This window comes from Monodelphis domestica, chromosome 2, assembly GCF_027887165.1.
Source record: "Monodelphis domestica isolate mMonDom1 chromosome 2, mMonDom1.pri, whole genome shotgun sequence".
Classification (NCBI taxonomy): Eukaryota; Metazoa; Chordata; class Mammalia; order Didelphimorphia; family Didelphidae; genus Monodelphis; species Monodelphis domestica.
Genome location: NC_077228.1, coordinates 289,058,306 through 289,076,834, shown reverse-complemented (window position 1 = coordinate 289,076,834; position 18,529 = coordinate 289,058,306). Strand labels below are relative to the sequence as shown.

The following is an 18,529-nucleotide window of genomic DNA, read 5'->3' as shown; positions in this document are numbered from 1 at the left end:
AAAATTTCTTTTCTGGGTCTTTAACAGCAGCATCTGCAGAGGAATTTCCTAGACTGCATCTCTACAAGGGCTGCTTCCTTGGACTGTATCTATGGAGGCCAGGCTGGAAGTAGGGCTGATGGTTGTGGGGAGAAAGGAAGATTGCTGTTCCAAGTGCTGTTAGACTTACTTGTCCTTCAATGATGGCTACTAGGGCTAACCTAAAAGCTTGGTCCATGATGCTTACATAGTACTGCTATTCCTGGAGCTCTTAGGCTACTAAGACCTCATGGGAGGTAGTGGTTGAATTTGTTTGACCTGCCTGGCACACACCACCTCCTGTGTCTTTCAGAGAATACTTTTTCTGGTTTGGTTTGTCAATTTTGCTTCTCTATGCATACTTCTTCCTTTTCAAAATTGTCTTCTGTGGAAAAGTCATAATAGTAAACCTCTTTCTAAAATTCATTTTCTTTTATGTATACCTTCAGATACATAGAATAATTAAAATAGATATAAAAGCTGTCACCGAAGCAAACTCATCAAGATTTGACAGTTGATTGGCAATAGGGTTTCAGGAAGAGAAGAGCAGAAGATATTATAAACCCAGGTGATTAGAAGATTGCTGATTTTGATCTTAACACAAGTAAAGAAGTTTGGAGGAGGAAGGAATTTAAAAGGAATATTTTGACCCAAAAGGAAGACATCATAATTCCTGTATAACCTACTTCACAGGTTATAGTAAGAGGCTTAAACAAAAAGTTATGCAAAATGCTTTGAAAACTGTAACTCAACATTAAATATGGTATTCTCATTAATAATAACAATAGTAATAGATGGTCAACAAGAGAGGCAAAAGCTGGATATATAGAAATAATAGTTGAATGTATGGAAGCTGCTAATATCACCAAGAAATGAGTTTATATAGAGAAGGAAAAAGCTTAGGACAAAGCTTTGATAGGACAATTACAGTCAGAAAACAAGACATAGATGATGGTCCAGCAAAGGAGTCTTGAAAGTCAGATAGATAAGCAAATTGTCAAAAACAACAACAACAAGTTGATTATCCAAGAGGAGAATCTTATACAACAGTGTTAGATGCTGCCAGAATGGCAAGAAAGATAAGAACTGAGAATAGCCTTTTGGATCATTGGTATTCCAGGAATGGGAAATATCAGTTTGATTGATACAGCTAAAATCCAGATTACTAAGTATTAAAAGGCCAGTAGTCAGTGGTAAGAAGGGAAATTGAAGCAATGGGGATATATAGGTTTTTCTAGAAGTTCATCTGTTAAAGGAAGTGATATAAAATGACATTATAAGGGAATGACAAGAGAAAATGAAAACTTTTTAAGGATAAGAATGCTATGGGTATGTTTTTGGTATCAAGGAAGGAACTAGTATAGAGGGAGAGTCTGAAAATGAGGACCATACACACAAAAGGGGGATATGATGATGGTGATGATGATGAATGTGATAGTAGTGATGAGACATTGTCCAGAGGATATATAAGGAGACGGAATGAGGATGACAAGTTGCATTGATGAGTGGAAGTTTCACCTTTTTTTTTTTTGTAAGCAATCAAAGCAAAAGAAGAGAGAATGGGTAATAAGGTCCAGAGACTTTGAAGAATAAGGTGGGGAGAAGAGGGAATCATGCAATGGACATTTATGAAACATCTGTTGTGAAAAGCATTTGCCTCAACAAATAAATGAATGAATGAATGAATGAGGCCTTTTTAAATTCCAGTTAATATATGTAAATTCTTGAAGCATCTTGAAAATAAAAAATTTTTCCCTCTTCTGTGATCTTTCAGTGGATCTGTAATCTCAGTAGTGTGGGTATTCATTTCCCCTACTAGTAAAAATGGTATTCTGTCTATTCCTTTCCATCTTCTGTGTGTGTAGCTTCCAAGAATCCTCCAGAAGTTTAACCCTATAATCTGGAGGTCTTCTAGTTTTTTTCATAATGTATTGCATGTCAACCAGTACAACACTTAGGCTATACATAAATTGTTCCATCGTCTTTATGTAACCAACCCACCTTTCTTTCCAGTCACGAATGTCCTTAATGATGTCTTTTCTGCCACTTCTTATTCAAAAGGCCTCCTTGGTAGTATGCTATAGCTTATTTATAACTATCTGTCTAGGTTAAGAATCTGCAGACATATAGCATGACCACTAATAGAATATTTCTATAAAAGAAATGTGCTTTTTTTGGTAGCAAGCAGCTTTTAAAAATGAGATTGAAACCCAAAATTGCAGCTTTATTCAAACAACTAATATACATTTGGAGTACTAACCATTAAATCAGGATTTTATATAGTCTGTTATAGAGTTGGTGACTGGTAGATTAATACCTATGGTATTATCAATATAAGCATATAGAATGCTTCAGATTTTTATCCTGATTTTAATTATTCATCATCATAAATCATTTTAATTTTAATATTCATAAATTAAATTCAACTAATATATACCTTCTATGAATGAAGTATTATGATTATATGTGAAGAATCTATTGCTGTTCTTGCATTATTTATAATAATTTTCTATTATTTAGTGTCTTAAGTTTTGCATATCGCTGTGCATATATAAACTCATTTAATACAACCACACTATGAAGCAAGTATCATTATTGTTCCTCTTTTACAGATAGGGAAACTGAGGGATGGACCATTCAGATTAGGCACATAGGCAAAGAGCATTAAGAACATTTTAATAGTATTCCCTGACTGTATACTTTCAGGTCTACCATACCTAAAAAATATTCTGACTGTACTGAAGTTAGGTCAGAGGCCTGCCCAAGTTTTGAAACACCCCCTGAAAATAGAGACTGCTTCCCTCTATCATTGCAATAACAAAAGCTTAAAACATTTAAAAAGCCATTTCCTGCGGCTCTCAGCAGGCTTCCTGTGATACTTCTCATCTGAGTGCAAATGGCTGCTGTTCATTCTTTTGCACTTTGACATTTGGTCATAGGTGAAATATTAAGAGCATAAAAATAGCTTTTGTTATGTCTTTTAGGAAGGGGTTATATAAAAGTCATCTTTGACTTGTTAATGGAACTTTTTTGGAGGTAGGTATAGTGTGTGGCAGTAACGATGTGTCCTCAGGAGGTAAAAAGTGGTCCATTTGATAAAGGTTTATTTTCATATTTTATGCACTGTAGGTCTGTTGTGTGTTTTTGATTTAGTAACAATTTCTGTGTTTTTCTGTTGCAGAGCACTGCAGCCTGTGGTATGGAGGCTCAAAGCGATGCCATCCAGCCCAGCCACATCAGAGAGGCCATTCGACGCTACGGCCACAAGATTGGCCCAGTTTCCCCATTCACAGTACGTAATAACAGAGTTATAAAAAGTTATATTTATAATCTGAAAGAACTTTGATTTTCAAGTGGTCAAATGAAGAAGCGCTGGAATTGTTGAGAGCAATTTGTGGTGACCGTAATTTTCTTGTATAAAAGTGGCATAATTCTCTTGGGAAATAAAACTTAGTCATTTTTGTCTCTTTTTGGAAGGACAAAAAAGTTTTTTTCTTTTAAATATTATTTTCTTTCAATTACAAATTATGTTTTTTGTGAGGCTCAAATTTTCTGTTTCTCAAAGCTTAGTTTTATAGGGTGTTTTCCCCCAAAATTATATGTATCCAAATATTGCCTGAGATGCCTTATATTCTAAAATAAATCAGATTGGAGATAATCACTTCTGTCAAATGCCCTGTTCCTAAGTGATAGACTTTAGACTGGAAGAAGAAGAAAAGATTTTTCTTCCTGACCAACTAAGAAGTGCACTCAAACTGTACACCTCTCAAGTTCAGACCAGTCACTTTTTGTTGAAAATTAAAGACTTGGTAATTCATCTACCCAAAGAATGGTCTTATTTTTAAATCCATCTTGGGACTGGCCTCTTAACCTATCATCAATGGCAGCCTTTGTTCGAGATCTTCCTTGTTTAGAGAGAAATGTTTGTATTGAGTTAATTTATATAGAATAGGACCTACTGCCTATAAAAAACTTTTTTCCATAGTATTAACTGGCATAACTTTCTTTCCCTTCTTTGATTGACTTAATACATTATTCATTATACAAAACTTGATGTATTGATGAGAACAAGTTTTTTTCATAGGTAACTACAGTTGTTCTGCTACTCTTGGTATTATAAGTGTTTTTATTTACAAAATGACTGAACCCACAGTTGAGATGCTATTTTTGAGTGTGATATCTTTTTTTTGTACTGATAGTACATTTCCTGCACTGGGCACAGTTTGAGATTCTCATCATTGAACAGGAAAAAAGTACAATTAAAACTATGCTTCTGTTGCAACAGAGACCTGAATTAGGAAGAGCCTCACAGACAGCTCTGCCAAAGCCCAGATGGAGATTTACACAAACCCAGAGTTGCTGGAAAGAGAACCCAAAGAGTTAATGAAGTTGAGGGAATCAACAAATAAGGAAAGATTAAAAATATAAAATTCATAGTTTGGTCAAATTATGACTAAGAGGTTGGTATAGTGGAATGAGTTTAGGGAAGAAAAGAGAAATAACCAACAATGATAATAATCTACGTAATTGAAGGGTATAGGAACCAGGGAGAGAAGAGGATTTTTGAGAGGTGACCTAAGATGGGAACTAGGAGTAATGGCTAAAATTAAGCAAAGGAAAATACCTAATACAGGGAAAAAATTGACTAATCATGGAGTTGTTAAGACTGCCACAAAAGGAAGCGGTAGCAATGGTCAAGGAGAGAGAGAGAGAGAGAGAGAGAGAGAGAGAGAGAGAGAGAGAGAGAGAGAGAGAGAGAGAGAGAGAGAGAGAGAGAGAGAGAGAGAGAGAGAGAGAGAAACTTAAGCAAGCCTTGTAGATATCATCAATTTTTTTTCCCATTTCTGACCTTGATTCAATGATTCTTTGATTATTACATTTATCATCTCATCATGGGGTTGTTTTACCACTCAGTGCAAAGTTCTGTTTCATAGGAATGGTATTTATTTGAGAATGTTGTTGATGTGTTGTGCTGAATTTGGTTATTTCATTTAGCCAGTTTGTTTAGGCCTTTTTAATGCCTAGTGAAGTAAATTAAAATGTCCTTAATTTTAAATAGCTCACATCAAAATATCCCAATGGAAAATGGAATATATCAGGGACCTGGGAAATTCAACAATACTTTTCGAGAGAACAAAGGTGCTCCAAAATTTCTTTCTTGTCTTCTAGCATCTTCCACTTAGTTATATCACAAGATTGTTGGATAATGGGGTCTGGAGCTAGCAGGAATCTTCTGCAGATGGGAGAGCAGCGTGGTATACTGTAACAAGCATGGCCCGGGATTCTAGTATTAACTCTAACATGGATTTGCGTGGCCTTAAGCACATTGATTCCCCTCTATCACACTCTGTGAAATGAGGAGGATGAGAAGGTAGCCGAAGTTCCTCCTGATCCTAACACTGTGACTTTCCTGAGCAGCATAACAGAGGCAACCACATGGGACTTGCTTGTACATGCCAACCATCTCTTCAGACATAGCCATGTTCCCACCCAAACATCTGTAAAGTAGAAAGAACAATTCACTCAAGGATCTGATAGCCGATGTTAGAGTTAATTCTTCCATTTACTGACTGAGTGACCTTGGAAAGTCCCTGCTACATACCTCACAGGGTTATTATAGGGTTAAATGAATGAATTTCAATATGTAAAATTCCCTTTAAAACTATAGAGCTCTAAGATAATTCTATAGCTATATCACACCCCTAGAAGTTGGGTAGGACTAGTATTATTGTCCCCATTTAGAAGATGATGAAATCAAGGACAAAAGCACGTAAATAACTTGCCAAAGGACACATTGATAATTATATTAATGACACATGCAGAACTTGTTTTACAATCAGTGGACTCCCAGGGCTACTTTACATTATGTCATGTAACTTTACCCTCCATGTCAGACAAAATGACCATATATACAAGTGTTCTCAGGCCTCTTTACAAACACTACCCACACCTACACACACTCACACCCACATAAATACACACACACACACATTCACTTACATGACTATTAGGGAAACGATCTTCACATTTATTTTTGTTCTTTCTCCTAGCCTTCCTCTCATACATAATTTTGTACAACCATCTTCTTGCCTCTATACATAGTCATCTGCACATATACATGATACAAATACAGATATCCCTTCCACATTGTGACTCCCGCCATCAGGGCTGAGATATGTATCATGGCATAAGAAATTAAATGGGAATTTTCCAGAAGTTTTGTAGTGAATGTGTGAGAAATTGCATTTAAAACTACTCTATGGTAGGCACTATGCTAAGCACCGGGGAGGCCAAAGAATGCCTTCAAGGAGATCACAATCTACTAGAAGAGACAACAGGCAAGCAAATATGTACAGTTAAGCTATGTACAGACCAAGGAGGAAAAAATTAACATAGAGAAAGCATTTTGATAAAGAGGGATTGGGAAGGCTTCCTATGGAAGGCAGGATATTAACTGGGACTTAAGAGAAGTCAGGGAAGACAATAAGTAGGGATGAGAAGGGAGAGGATTCAAGGCATGGAGAATAGCAAGAGAAAATGCCCAGAACTGAGAGATGAAGTTTCTGTATCATGGCACAGCCAGAAGGCATACCCCATAGAAGCTTTCACTGCATCAGAGTACAGTTTAGTAAGGTAGAAGAAGGCTAGAGAGGGAAGAGAGGGTTAGATGATGAAGGGCTTTGAAAGTCAAATTGAACAACAAAAATGTTATATAATGATCAACTCTGACAGATTAAAGCACTATCACAAAGCAACTACCAGGAACTCAGGTTGAAAGTGTTGTCCACAGCCAAAGAAGGATCTGTTGGAATCTGAGTGCAGATCAAAGCAGGCCATGTTCCACTATATTTCTTCATAAGATTTCTCTTCTTTGTGTGATATGTGTCTTATATCATGGCATGAGCAAAATGAAAGTATGTATTACATAAAAGTATCAGACTATTCACTGCCTCAGGAAGCAGGAGAAGGGCAGGGAGGGAGAAAATCAGAATTCTAAAATGTCACCAAAAAAAGAAAATCAAGTAAACCATTTTGAATTTGATCCCAGAGGCAAATAGGGAGCCACTGGAGTTTATTTATTTATTATTATTATTTTTAATTTTAAACCCTTACCTTCCATCTTGGATTGGTTTCAAGGCAGAAGAGTGGTAAAGGCTAGGCAATGGGGGTTAAATGACTTGCCCAGGATCCCATAGCTGGGAAGTGTCTGAGGCCAGATTTGAACCCAGGACCTCCCATCTCTAGGCCTGGCTCTCAATCCACTGTGCTACCCAGCTGCCCTCTGGAATGTATTGAATAAGGAAGTGACATGGTTATACCTATTACTTCAGGAAGATCACTTTTTTGGCTGAATGGAGGATGAATTGGAATAGAGAGAGACCTAAGGCAGGTAGACCCCCACCAATAGCATCAGCAGGATATTGTAGTAATCCAGGTATGAGGAGGAAAATTAATTGTGAGCATTATATTCTGAAAACAAGGCCTCATTGAAACCTGAATGTTCATTTCTGTGTAATACTCTTAGTATACAAATTAGCACATTATTATATATTAGCAGCCAGTAGAAAACATCTCATTATCAAAGGCAATATGCATTGCATCCAAATCTTCAATTCTGTTGATTAGAAGAGGCCCACTGGATGAGGGCCCACATCAGGGTGGTGACAGTATCAAAGAAGAAAGGGAAATTGATACATGTTGACAACACATTAGATCTGGGGAGTGAGAAGGAATGAGGAGTTCTGAGTGACACCTAGGTTGTAAACATGAGGGACTCTACAGAAAATAGGGAAGGTAGGAGTCGGAGGTTTTAGGGAGAAAAATTAACATGTTTATTGGACATCAAGTTACAGATGTCTGAAAGGCAAGTTGTTAAATTTATTTGTGGTTGGACTCTGAATATATAATAGGTGGTTGCCAGGGATTTAATTTCTAAAATCCCAAAATGAATTACTAAAGTAAGTGGAATTTATGGTAGTTTATATACAATATTTACAATAGAAGGAAGATATTAAGGAGAGAGAGAGAGAAAGAGAGAGAGAGAGAACATGAACACGAACACGAACACGAACACGAACACGAACAACTCTGGCTTCTTCTGTTAGAATTTCTAAGCCCCAGCCAGAGGAAGAGAAGTCACCAGAGGTCACTAAGTCAGCCTTTCACTCACCAAAGATGACAGTCTAAATGGAAAGAAGTCTGGGTATCTGTCTTCCAGTCTCTCCTCTGAGTCAGAGCCTCCTCCGAATCGAAACTTTGAAACTCAAATTGAATCTATCTTGAATCTGAAATGAATCTTCTTCTGCCCTTTTGGTCCTCTTAAAGATCTTTTTCCCTTGTGTCACCTCCCCTAAATTTCACGTCTACCAATCACAGCAGACGCTTTTCTCCAGGACTGCCCACTCTTTAGTTCTCACCTTTTTTGGTTAGCTTACTTATGTAGTTAGTTACTTACCTTTTTTGGTAAGTTCACCTTTTGTAGTTACTTAACACCTTTTTCTGGTTAAAATGGGTAGATGTACTTAAAATACTGAGTTATTACCTTTTTGTAGATTAAAATCTAAAAATAGATTGTGGATTACAATTCAATATTCCCAATAAAGGAAGAGCTAAGTACCTTCATTATTACAATCAGGGGATTACATTACAATTTTATCCTTACAATAAAGGAAGAGCTAAGTATCTTCATTATTACAATCAAGAGATAGCTAAATCCAATCTTCACAAAGTACAGATGCAAGATTAGGGGTCAGCAGAGAGGCTAGGGCAGGATACATAGACTTGAAAATCATCAGCATGGAGATGGTAATTAAATCCATGATAATTGAATTCATCAAGTGAAGTGATATAGAGGGAAAAGAGAAGAAAGCCCAGAACAAAGTCCTGGGGGACAGATAAACTTAGAAGGTGTGATTTAGATGAAAATCCAGCAAAGGAAACTAAGAAGGATCAGTCAGAAAAAAGAGGAGAACCAAAATCAAGTGATTTCCCAAAAATCTAGAGATGAGAGTACTAAGAAGTGCTCCACAGTGTCAAAAAGTGCAGAGATCAAGGAGAATGACAATTGAGAAGCATGCAAAAGTATTAAAGGCAAACCTGTGTCTTTCTCTAAAAACATCTTTATATTTCCAGGATTAGGATTAGAGTTAGGTATATATTCAGGATTAGAGTTAGGGCTAACTTAACTCTAACCAATTCTCTCCTTTTTAGTCCTATAAAAACTAAAAATTTTATTCCATTTCAGATTTGTATCCTCTGGTTTTAACTATATGCCTGGAGGGAAAGTCTGAGCAGCAATGTGATTTCCTCATACTCCTTCATATATGGACTTTGATTATAGAAGCTGTTTCTACAACTAAATCCCATTCAGAGTTTATTATTCCTGTAAGCAAAATTAATGTTTGCCCCCAAATTAATAATGTTTGAGGCATTCATAATTAACATTTTAATTCTGAATGTCATGAAATGTTTTTTCAGTTGAACTGAATAAATGTGTAGTTACCATCATCAAATACCCCAGTGACTGCCCTATATTGCTACCTACTCTCCATCTTTTTATTTTTCTTACAAAAGAGAAATTTAGAGAATTAGAGAACAAAAGTGGAAGGGCATGAAATTTATAAAAGTTTCTACAAATTCAGTCGATGTATAATTACATATTTATATACAATATTGAAAGGAGCTAGCACTCAGAAATTGTTGTATGCACCAGAATTGTTAATAATATCAGAAAAAGTTTGTGGTTTTGGCCTTACCTGACATTGGTGTTCTTAGAGTATAATAATATTAGAAGTAAGTATAATAATATTATATAATAGTATTATAATTAAAGCAAAATAACTTGACCCCAATAATATTAGACATTTTGCTTTAATTCATCCTTGATGTTTGCAAATATTCCTGCCTATTCCTGTTGAGTAGAAAGTGAAGTACTCACTATTTTCCACCTACGGTCTACATAGTCTTGCCATATGGAGTATTCTCTTGGGTTTCCATAGTTTCAGGGCAATTAGTACTGGTCCTATGGAATATTTTAATGCTTTAGAGGCTGATACTATTACCTCTATCAAAAAGGCAGCAGTTTCTGACAGTAACCTTAATAAAGGTACCACCTCTTTTGTCTTTCTTACGCTCTCTGTAGGAGACTTACAAAAGCAAACATGGGGCTTGTTCTCTTGGCCTGTTATTCTTATAAGGGCTTTTCTGTTGTGACTTTGGAGATGGGTTTGTTAATAGGAAGGAGAGCAGGAAAGTCAGATAAAACTCTCTGTGAACGAAGAGCAAAACTCTGGGGAGTCTAGTTACTTAGGTGCCTTTTCCTTTGTGTATGTAACCCTTAATAAAGTTATATTGATTGGTCTGTGCTAGAATCTTCTGGAGGTCTTAGAGGCACAGAACACTCCAAAGAACTAGGTAATAATATCATTGTAACAGTAATATCACAGTTTTGGAGAAAGTTGCTTCCTTGACAAAGAGCTTCTGATCCCTCTTTCTCTCTTTCTTTGGGCATTCCTATACTGTAGATCCACAGATTGTGGAAGTTGGTGGTTGCTGAACCCTGATAAGTGCCTCAAATGCCTCAAACTATATATATATATATACTTAGGCAAGGGAAATATCCCTATACAGGATATAAAATCGTTCTGGATAGAGAGCTGCCAGTGACAAAGCCTTACTGCCAGTAGCCCCCTTCCTCATTAAACAGGGGGAAATGAGGATGTGTTTCACTGCATCCACACCAAGTGGGAGACTCCTCTCATTGATCTCAGCAGAAGGAGCCTACTTCTGGGTAGTCATTAAAGAGCCGAGGCCCAAGCCATTGCCAGGAGCAAGACCAAATTTCCTGTCATCTGTAAGTGACTTAGTGACTGGAAACATAAATTACTTCTCTCTTCCTGTATAGTTCAGGCAGCAGTAGTGGCAAATGCCTGCCAGAGCTTGCTTATAAGTATAGGCTATGGGAGCAGTCTGATTGCCCAGGGCTGAACTGTACACATCTCCCCTGCATGGCAGTAGAGACAAGGATGAAGGTATTTTAGGTCATCAAATATGATCTGCCACTGTGAAAGAAGTATTAGTAAATATAATGATGAGGATGAGGATGATTTTCATCATTTTCTAGGTTCCCATAACCAAAGAAATTGTCACCAAGTAGCCTACTAGTCTACCAACTGATCTACTCTCTTGTGTGTTGTGCCCCCCCCCCCATTAGATTATAAGGTTCCTGAGGACAGAGATTGTTTTCCTTTTTATTATTTGTAACTCTAGCTCTTACCCAGGACCTTGCATGTAGCAGGAACTTAATAATTGCTTATTTGATTAGATTGGGTTACATCTAGACTATTCTTCAGGAAGTAGACATATAGTCTGTTGTCAGAGGAGACATTTCACTAGCTAGACTTTAAGAACCCAAAAGCAACTCCACACTTCTATGAGATATTTTTGAAAGACTTTTAGGGAAAAGGGCTACATTAAGATATATTGGAAAGCACCCTAATACATTAGAAAGAGTACTGAACTCCCAAGTCAGAGGACTCGGGTTTTAGTCCTTACATACATCTGAATGATCTTTTACGAGTGACTTAATTTCTCTGGTTTCCTGGTTCTCCATCTGTGAAATTAGGTTGTTATACTAAGTAACCTCTAAAGGTCACTTCTAGCTCTCCATCTGATTCTTTTTTTCCCTTGAAAGCTATATATATTGAAAGAAATATATATATTTTTAATCCTTTAGGGGGCAGGTGGAGGTGGGTGGCTCAGTGGGTTGAGAGCCAGGACTAGAGATGGGAGGTCCTGGGTTCAAATTTGGCCTCAAACACTTCCTAGCTGTGTGACCCTGGGCAAGTCACTTACACTTTTTTGCCTAGCCCTCACTGCTCTTCTGCCTTAGAATTGATTCTATGACAGAGGCTAAGGGTTGAGTTTTTTTTTTAATTATTTTAAGTATGGCCCATCATCTAAGACAGTAGTATTCTTTCATAATTACATATAAAGAGAGAGGGACTTTAAGAAACATTGTAGAAAAGAAATATCAGACTTTTCCCAACAAATATTAAAATATATAGAGCAATTCATTATTAAAGAAGAAAAGTTACAAAGTAGAAAGGATATCTTACTGCCTCTATTATGCCCTGCTATTCACCTTGTCTTTGGTATTGAAAGTATGCCCTATGAAATTCTATTTGTTCTCTATTCATATCTCTTCTTCTGCTTTTATCGTTAAATTTTTAGGGACTCTCCTATGAAAGATATAACTCCAGAAACCTGTTGCTAGAATAAATATTCTCTGAGTTGTAATAATGGTGTTCAGAGTAATTTCACTTCACAGAGAAGGGCGAATTAAGTTTAAGACTAGACCTGATTTTCAGGCCAGAATTTCTTCATTCCATATATATATGTAATTACCAAAGATTATCATCTATCAAAGTTCACTACAGACTCGTTTGCTCATATAAAGCAGCAAAAACACCTATCCCAGAAATGTCATTTCTTTATTCTATTTTACATTCTTTGTTCAACTGAAAACTCTATTTTGAGTGCTTTTTATTAGAATGAAAAAATAAGTTAGGGATCAACTTGTTGATCAACTATGTGTACCATTAGCAAAATTTTAATTTTGCTGTAGACTTTTCTGAACACATAATTGGATGACAAATCAATGACTTTTTTTTTTCATCCAGAAATAAGATTTTTAGATATTTAATTAATGGAGGTTTTGCTGACCTTTAATTTTTAAAATTCTCTGGAAAGGTATTTTTATAGTTGTAGCTTAAAACTTAAACATATGTGGACTGATTTAAACTATATAGTCTTTGAGACAATACATTCAGGTCACCTCTTTAGAATTATAGTTGTCCATGCATTATGTTAGTAACCCATTTTTATGGAATTCTCATAGGGTTTCTAAATAGATTACTTGTGAAAATTGAGAAAACCAATTGATACTCAAAAATAATATTTTAATTTCTTCCTAGCCTGTTGTTCTTTCTAAAGTGAGAAATTGTTGAGTCACTAAAACAAGAAAAGAGCCTTTCTTAGTAGTGGATATGACTCCTCTTGACCTTACTGAAGTACTTTATTAGGCTGAATATAGTCTGCTTACCTAACAAATTCCCCTCTGAAAGAGGGGGAAAGATGCTCAGTATTGAAAAAATAATTACACCAAGCAAAAAAATCATTATACAAAATTGCCATGTAAAATGTTTTTTTCATTACACATTACACTTGCACTTACTTCCATTCAAGTTAAAATATTTCATTTGTTATCATTAATCCATTTTATCCATTATTTTCATTCAAGAGCGCTAGTATATAGCCTGCCCTTGGGTTTTTGTACAAGCCAGATTTGAGGAAAAACCATAATCAGTCCAATGTGGTAGTCTGATTTTATTTTTTTATAAATTTTACATTACTGACCAAAATGCCTAAAAATATGCGTATTTATTCTGCCAAATACTTCAACATATCAATATACTTATTGATTAGGAAAATAACCAGAAGATATGTTTTATGCAACAATGCATATAAATTACCTTTGATGGATATATTCTTCCTAACAAAGTAAAAAATGATAAGTATCCCCTTCGAACATCAGATAAGCTTTTAGATGACTTTCTACTGCAATTTCACAAGTTAACAGAGTGTCACCACGATCTGACTGTTCTGTTGTAATTATTAAATCAACCTTAAAAAATAAAATAAAAATACTTGATTTTTCAAATGAGGCATCAAAATATAGGAAATGAACTTCTGCTATTTCTGAGTTGTGAACAGTAAGTGAATGAAATCAGATACACAAACACACACAAATAGATATAAGTATTAAGACAAAAATTGTCTATTCTCAAGGTGGGGGAGACTTCTCAGAGTTAAAAAAAAACAACTTAATAGGTCTTTGTCTTTGTGACTAGTGTTTAAGGGGGAAAAAACCATTAAAACATATGTACAGGTCAGGAATGCTGGAGACGAGTCCAGTAATGCCTTTGATAGGTAGATGGCAGAGTATGAAGGAAGCCAGGTGTGGCATACATGTGATTTCTTGTTCCAGCTCCTGGTTAGGGCTCTCCCTACTTGACTAGAATTTGCATGCAGTTTTTGTTATATCCTTCAAATAGAAAGTCTATTTGCCAGGGAACACATTGTCCTACTGACCCTTGTTGGGATTGAGTCAAAAGCCCAGGATCTAGAGTCAGGCTCAAGTCCTGGAACATTTGGACAAGGGAAAGGGAAGCATTGTGCACCTGGCTGAATGAAAGAGTGTTTAAGCTGGCCGGCCAGCTCAAAAAATCACATCAGCTAGCTGGGAATCTGTGTACCTTAGTTCTATGTTACCTTAGACCAGTTCTTACAGGTGCCAAACCATTGCTGACCCAGAATTAGTTTGATGGGCTACTCAAACCTATGGAATGCATAAATTAATAAAAGTTGTGGAGGAGGGAAGGTTGTATTTTTACTAGCCTGTTTGATCCAACAGGTTCTGAGTGTTTAAAAACTAAGTTTATATCTATAGTACCTTCCATGTCTGTGTCTAAGTTACTACTTTGATTCTAGAAAAGGCTTCATGTCACGTTCGAAAAATCTTTGTATCAACTTCAGCTGTTAATGAGCACTTGAGCTCACAGGGGTTCCACAGACTAAGAACTGGAAAAGAGGCCTTATAGACTCTCTTCTATGACCCCTCCATTTTACTGATGAGGAAATTGAAGCCCAAAGAATTATTCACATCCCATGGTGACATAGAAACAGAGCTGGGAGATGCAGCATGGGCTAGTGGAAAGAGGCACTTAACAGCTAAATGATCATGGGCAAATCACTTAACTCCTCATCCACAGTTTCTTCATCTGTAAAATGAGGCTAATAATTCTTGTTTGACCTACCTCCCAAAGTTGTTATGATGAACAAATGAGATAATGTAGGTAATATAGTTTGTGAATCTCAAAGTGTTTTATAAGTGTAAGCTGTTGTTAATAATTATCTGACATGAGATGAGTAAGACAGATCAGGACAAGTCAAACACCACTACAAGAAAAAAATTATTCAAATAGAATGCCATGCAATTGGTTGGTAGCATCACTTTTATATGGAAAAGGAATAAAGTGTTATTTCCAAATAATTAATTAATCAGCTCTTATTAAATACTTCTATATTCCTGGCAATGTTCTTTCTAGTCATGAAGTATACAAATACACAAGTAAGGTGGTCCCCGACTTTAAGGAGCTAAGATACTATGAGGATGAAAATATACACATGAAAGAAGGGACAAGTTATATGCAAAATCAGTACACAGTGATTTACGAAAGCGGCAGCATTATAAGGAAGTTGAATGTGCACTAATAAATTCCAATTTGTAATGGCAGGCATGGGAGAACCCACAAGATATCAACCGTAGTCCATGTGATCTAAGAAAGAAAAGAGAAAATCACTATTAACATCTCTGTCCCCAAATCCATAATGCCTCTGAAATGTCATAGCATTTTTGTACCTTTTATAAGCTTTCACATTCTCTTTGTGCTGCTACATGCCATTCTCCTGACTGGATTATACATTTTCAAAGGATTGGCTCTGATTATTTTTATCCCTAGCCTCTGTCACAGTACTTTAGGTATCAGTAAATTTTGGTGAATTGAACAAAACTCTTAACATTGCAATTCTGATTTAACTGTCATTTGAATACAGAGATCACAATTGAGAAACAATCTCAAACTAAGCATTGAGATTCCAAAAAAAAAGACAAAAGTAATCCCTTTCCCTCTAGGACTTTCTATTTTAATAGGGGAAAAGACATATAATTAATATGGTTTATAAAGGATTCGTGCAGCATATATGAAAGACAGTCTTACAGGGGAAAGCACCAGCATGGGGGGCCGGGAAGGGGGGGGACAGGAAAAGGTCTTCTGCAAAAGGCAGGATTCGAGTTGAGTCTTGAAGGAAGCCAAGGAAACTAAGAACTGGAGGTGAGAGGACAAAGTGTTCTAGGTGTCCCTTATGCCAATACCCAGACATAGTGACAGGAAGTAGAGCATGGTGTGTGAGAAACAAGTGGACCAGTATAGCAGGATCATAGGGTGCATGGAGGAAAGAGAAGCCTAAGGCCGGAAGGGTAGGAAGGGACTGGATTATGGAGAACTTGAAGTGCCAGAATACTTCATATTTGATCCTGAAAATAATGGGGATTCACTAACACTCATTAAATAGAGGATCACACGGTCAGACTTAGGCTTTAGAAGAATTACCTTGGCAGCTAAACAGAAAATCAGTTGACATGGAGAGAATTCTAAGGTAGGAAGTCCAGTTAGCAGTGTATTGCAGTAGTCCAGCCAAGAGGTGATGGGGGACTAAAGTAGGGGAAAGACATTTATACAAGAGATACTATAAAGTAAAAATGGCAAGATTTCCCAATGGATGGATTTCTGGGAGAAGTGAGAGTGAAGAGTTGAGGATTACACCAAAACTGTAAACCTGGGTGACTAGATGGGTGATAATGTCTCCAATGGTCATAGAAATAAAGAATAAGAGAGGATTTTGGAGAAAGAAAATAATTTCTATTTTGGAAATGCTGAGTTTAAGATGCTGATGTGACATCAAGTTCAAAATATCTGAAAGTCAATTACCATATAAGGATGTTATTAACTATAAAACACTATGTAAATGGAGGTTTTCAGAGGGTAACATGGTGTCTTAGAGAGAGCCTTGAACTTGTGTTTGAATCATGGTTTGCCAAATTGCTTCACCTCATTTAGTCAGTTTGGTTGTGTTATATGAAGAAAACATACCACCCACCACCCAGGACTAATGTGAAAACAATGCTTTACTAGCTGTAAATTGTTATATAATTTATATAAATGTGCACTGCTGTTATTTACATTAATATCCATGAGCCTACTGACATATTCTTTAGAGATTACCATAAAATCAAATCCTACAAGTGTTTATTTGGCACCTTCTATTTGTAGCAGAGGGTGTGGCATCATGCAGAGGTTCAGGAATCAGAGAACACAGTTTCATATCACTCCTGGCACAAATTGATTATAAGACTCTGGGCAATTTGCTTAAACTCCTACATTTCTAAAAAACTCTCAGCAATTGCAAAAGGGGTTTCAAATTGCATTGATAGAGACCTAGAAGTTCCCCATACCTGTGAAGTCACAGGTTCAGTGCCTATCCTTACAACATATAAACTCATATAAGTTTCTGGGGATATCAAGACAAAAAATGAAATAGTCCTTGCCCTCAGGGAGCTTTCAGGTATCTTTAAAATTTCAATCACTTAAAGATATAACTGAGATGAATCAGTACAGATATTAATTGGGAAAGCTCAGGTTTTCTCAAATGTGTTCTTCCTGGTTACCAGCATGGTGCTTATTTTCTAAAATACGGCAAAAAATATCTTTGTTAAAAATTGCAAAAACAATGAATTGCCAAAAAAAATAAGTATCAGAAAGGGATAAAGAGAGCATTGGGGATAATCCAGTAACTATTACCCATAAAGGAATGTGGATCAGTCTCTAAAAGAAAGCATTGCAAGACCCTTGGAAAGAGAATTAGAATAATTATTTCTTAAATATTGAAGTTGGATATGAGTGGCATTTTTTCCTGGTTGTTGACAGGCTGCTTTTATTCATGTAAATGACTTTTTCAAAGGCAATATGGTAGAGTGATATAGTGGAAAGAGCATTGAATTTCATGTCAAAGGTTATATGCTTAAATCCCAATTCTTATTTTAACTCTAAAATCTGAGAATCTAAGCTAAATGGTTGAACATTTTTAAAAATATAAATTGCCCACCTTAACAGAAGAGGAAATAGAATACTTAAACAATCCCATCTTTGAAAAAGAGATTGAACAAGCCATCACTGAAACTCGTAGGCTTGAATCTGAACTCTTATTTTTACTCTCCATAAAAGTATTCTCTGGATCTCAATTCCTCATCTAGAAATGCTGGACAAAGTGATCTCTAGAATGTCTCCCAGACCTCCTATGAGTCTAAGTTCAAGTTTATTCTGAGTATTTAATAAAATATAGTTCACATTTCTATTGTCCTTCCTGATTTTCAATGTTCCCACAAGTCTCTGGTGATGTATGTATTGCTAGTAATCCAATCCCTATGTTATAGAAGAGGAAACTGAGATCCAGAATGGCCAAGTGACTTTACCCTAGAACTAGAAAGTGGTGGAGCTGGAACTTTTCTTTGCCTCTGTTGTGTGCTCTTTGCCACACTAATGAAAAAGTTGCTGCCAACCTATTATTGTACATCAGTGAGCACAGGCATTCTATACAAAATCAAGTCTCAGCTTGGAACTCTTTGCCCTTCCCCACTGAGTCCCTCCTTTCAAATTTATGAAAGAAAACATTTCTTTCTGCAAAAGGTTTTTGTACACCAGCATCTGGAAGTGTTTATTTCAGTGGCATGTAAGCTATCTGTGGATTTAGTTAGCACCAGACCCCCTTTTGTGTACTGACTTAAAATTTTTATAAATGATCTTATTGAATGTATGCCAGGGTGCACGCACAT

The 18,529-nt window shown here is 36.3% G+C and overlaps 1 protein-coding gene across 10 annotated transcripts in view; it reads left to right on the top strand.

The window, feature by feature from the left end:
• The window catches only part of SUPT3H (SPT3 homolog, SAGA and STAGA complex component), a 668,918-nt gene that overhangs the window by 565,778 nt on the left and 84,611 nt on the right, over positions 1-18,529 (top strand). For all 10 annotated transcript variants that reach the window (XM_056818332.1, XM_056818334.1, XM_007484000.3 and 7 more), the window contains one exon: positions 3,200-3,310. In XM_056818332.1, the coding sequence (XP_056674310.1) occupies positions 3,200-3,310 (111 nt within the window). The remainder of the gene's footprint in view (positions 1-3,199; positions 3,311-18,529) is intronic.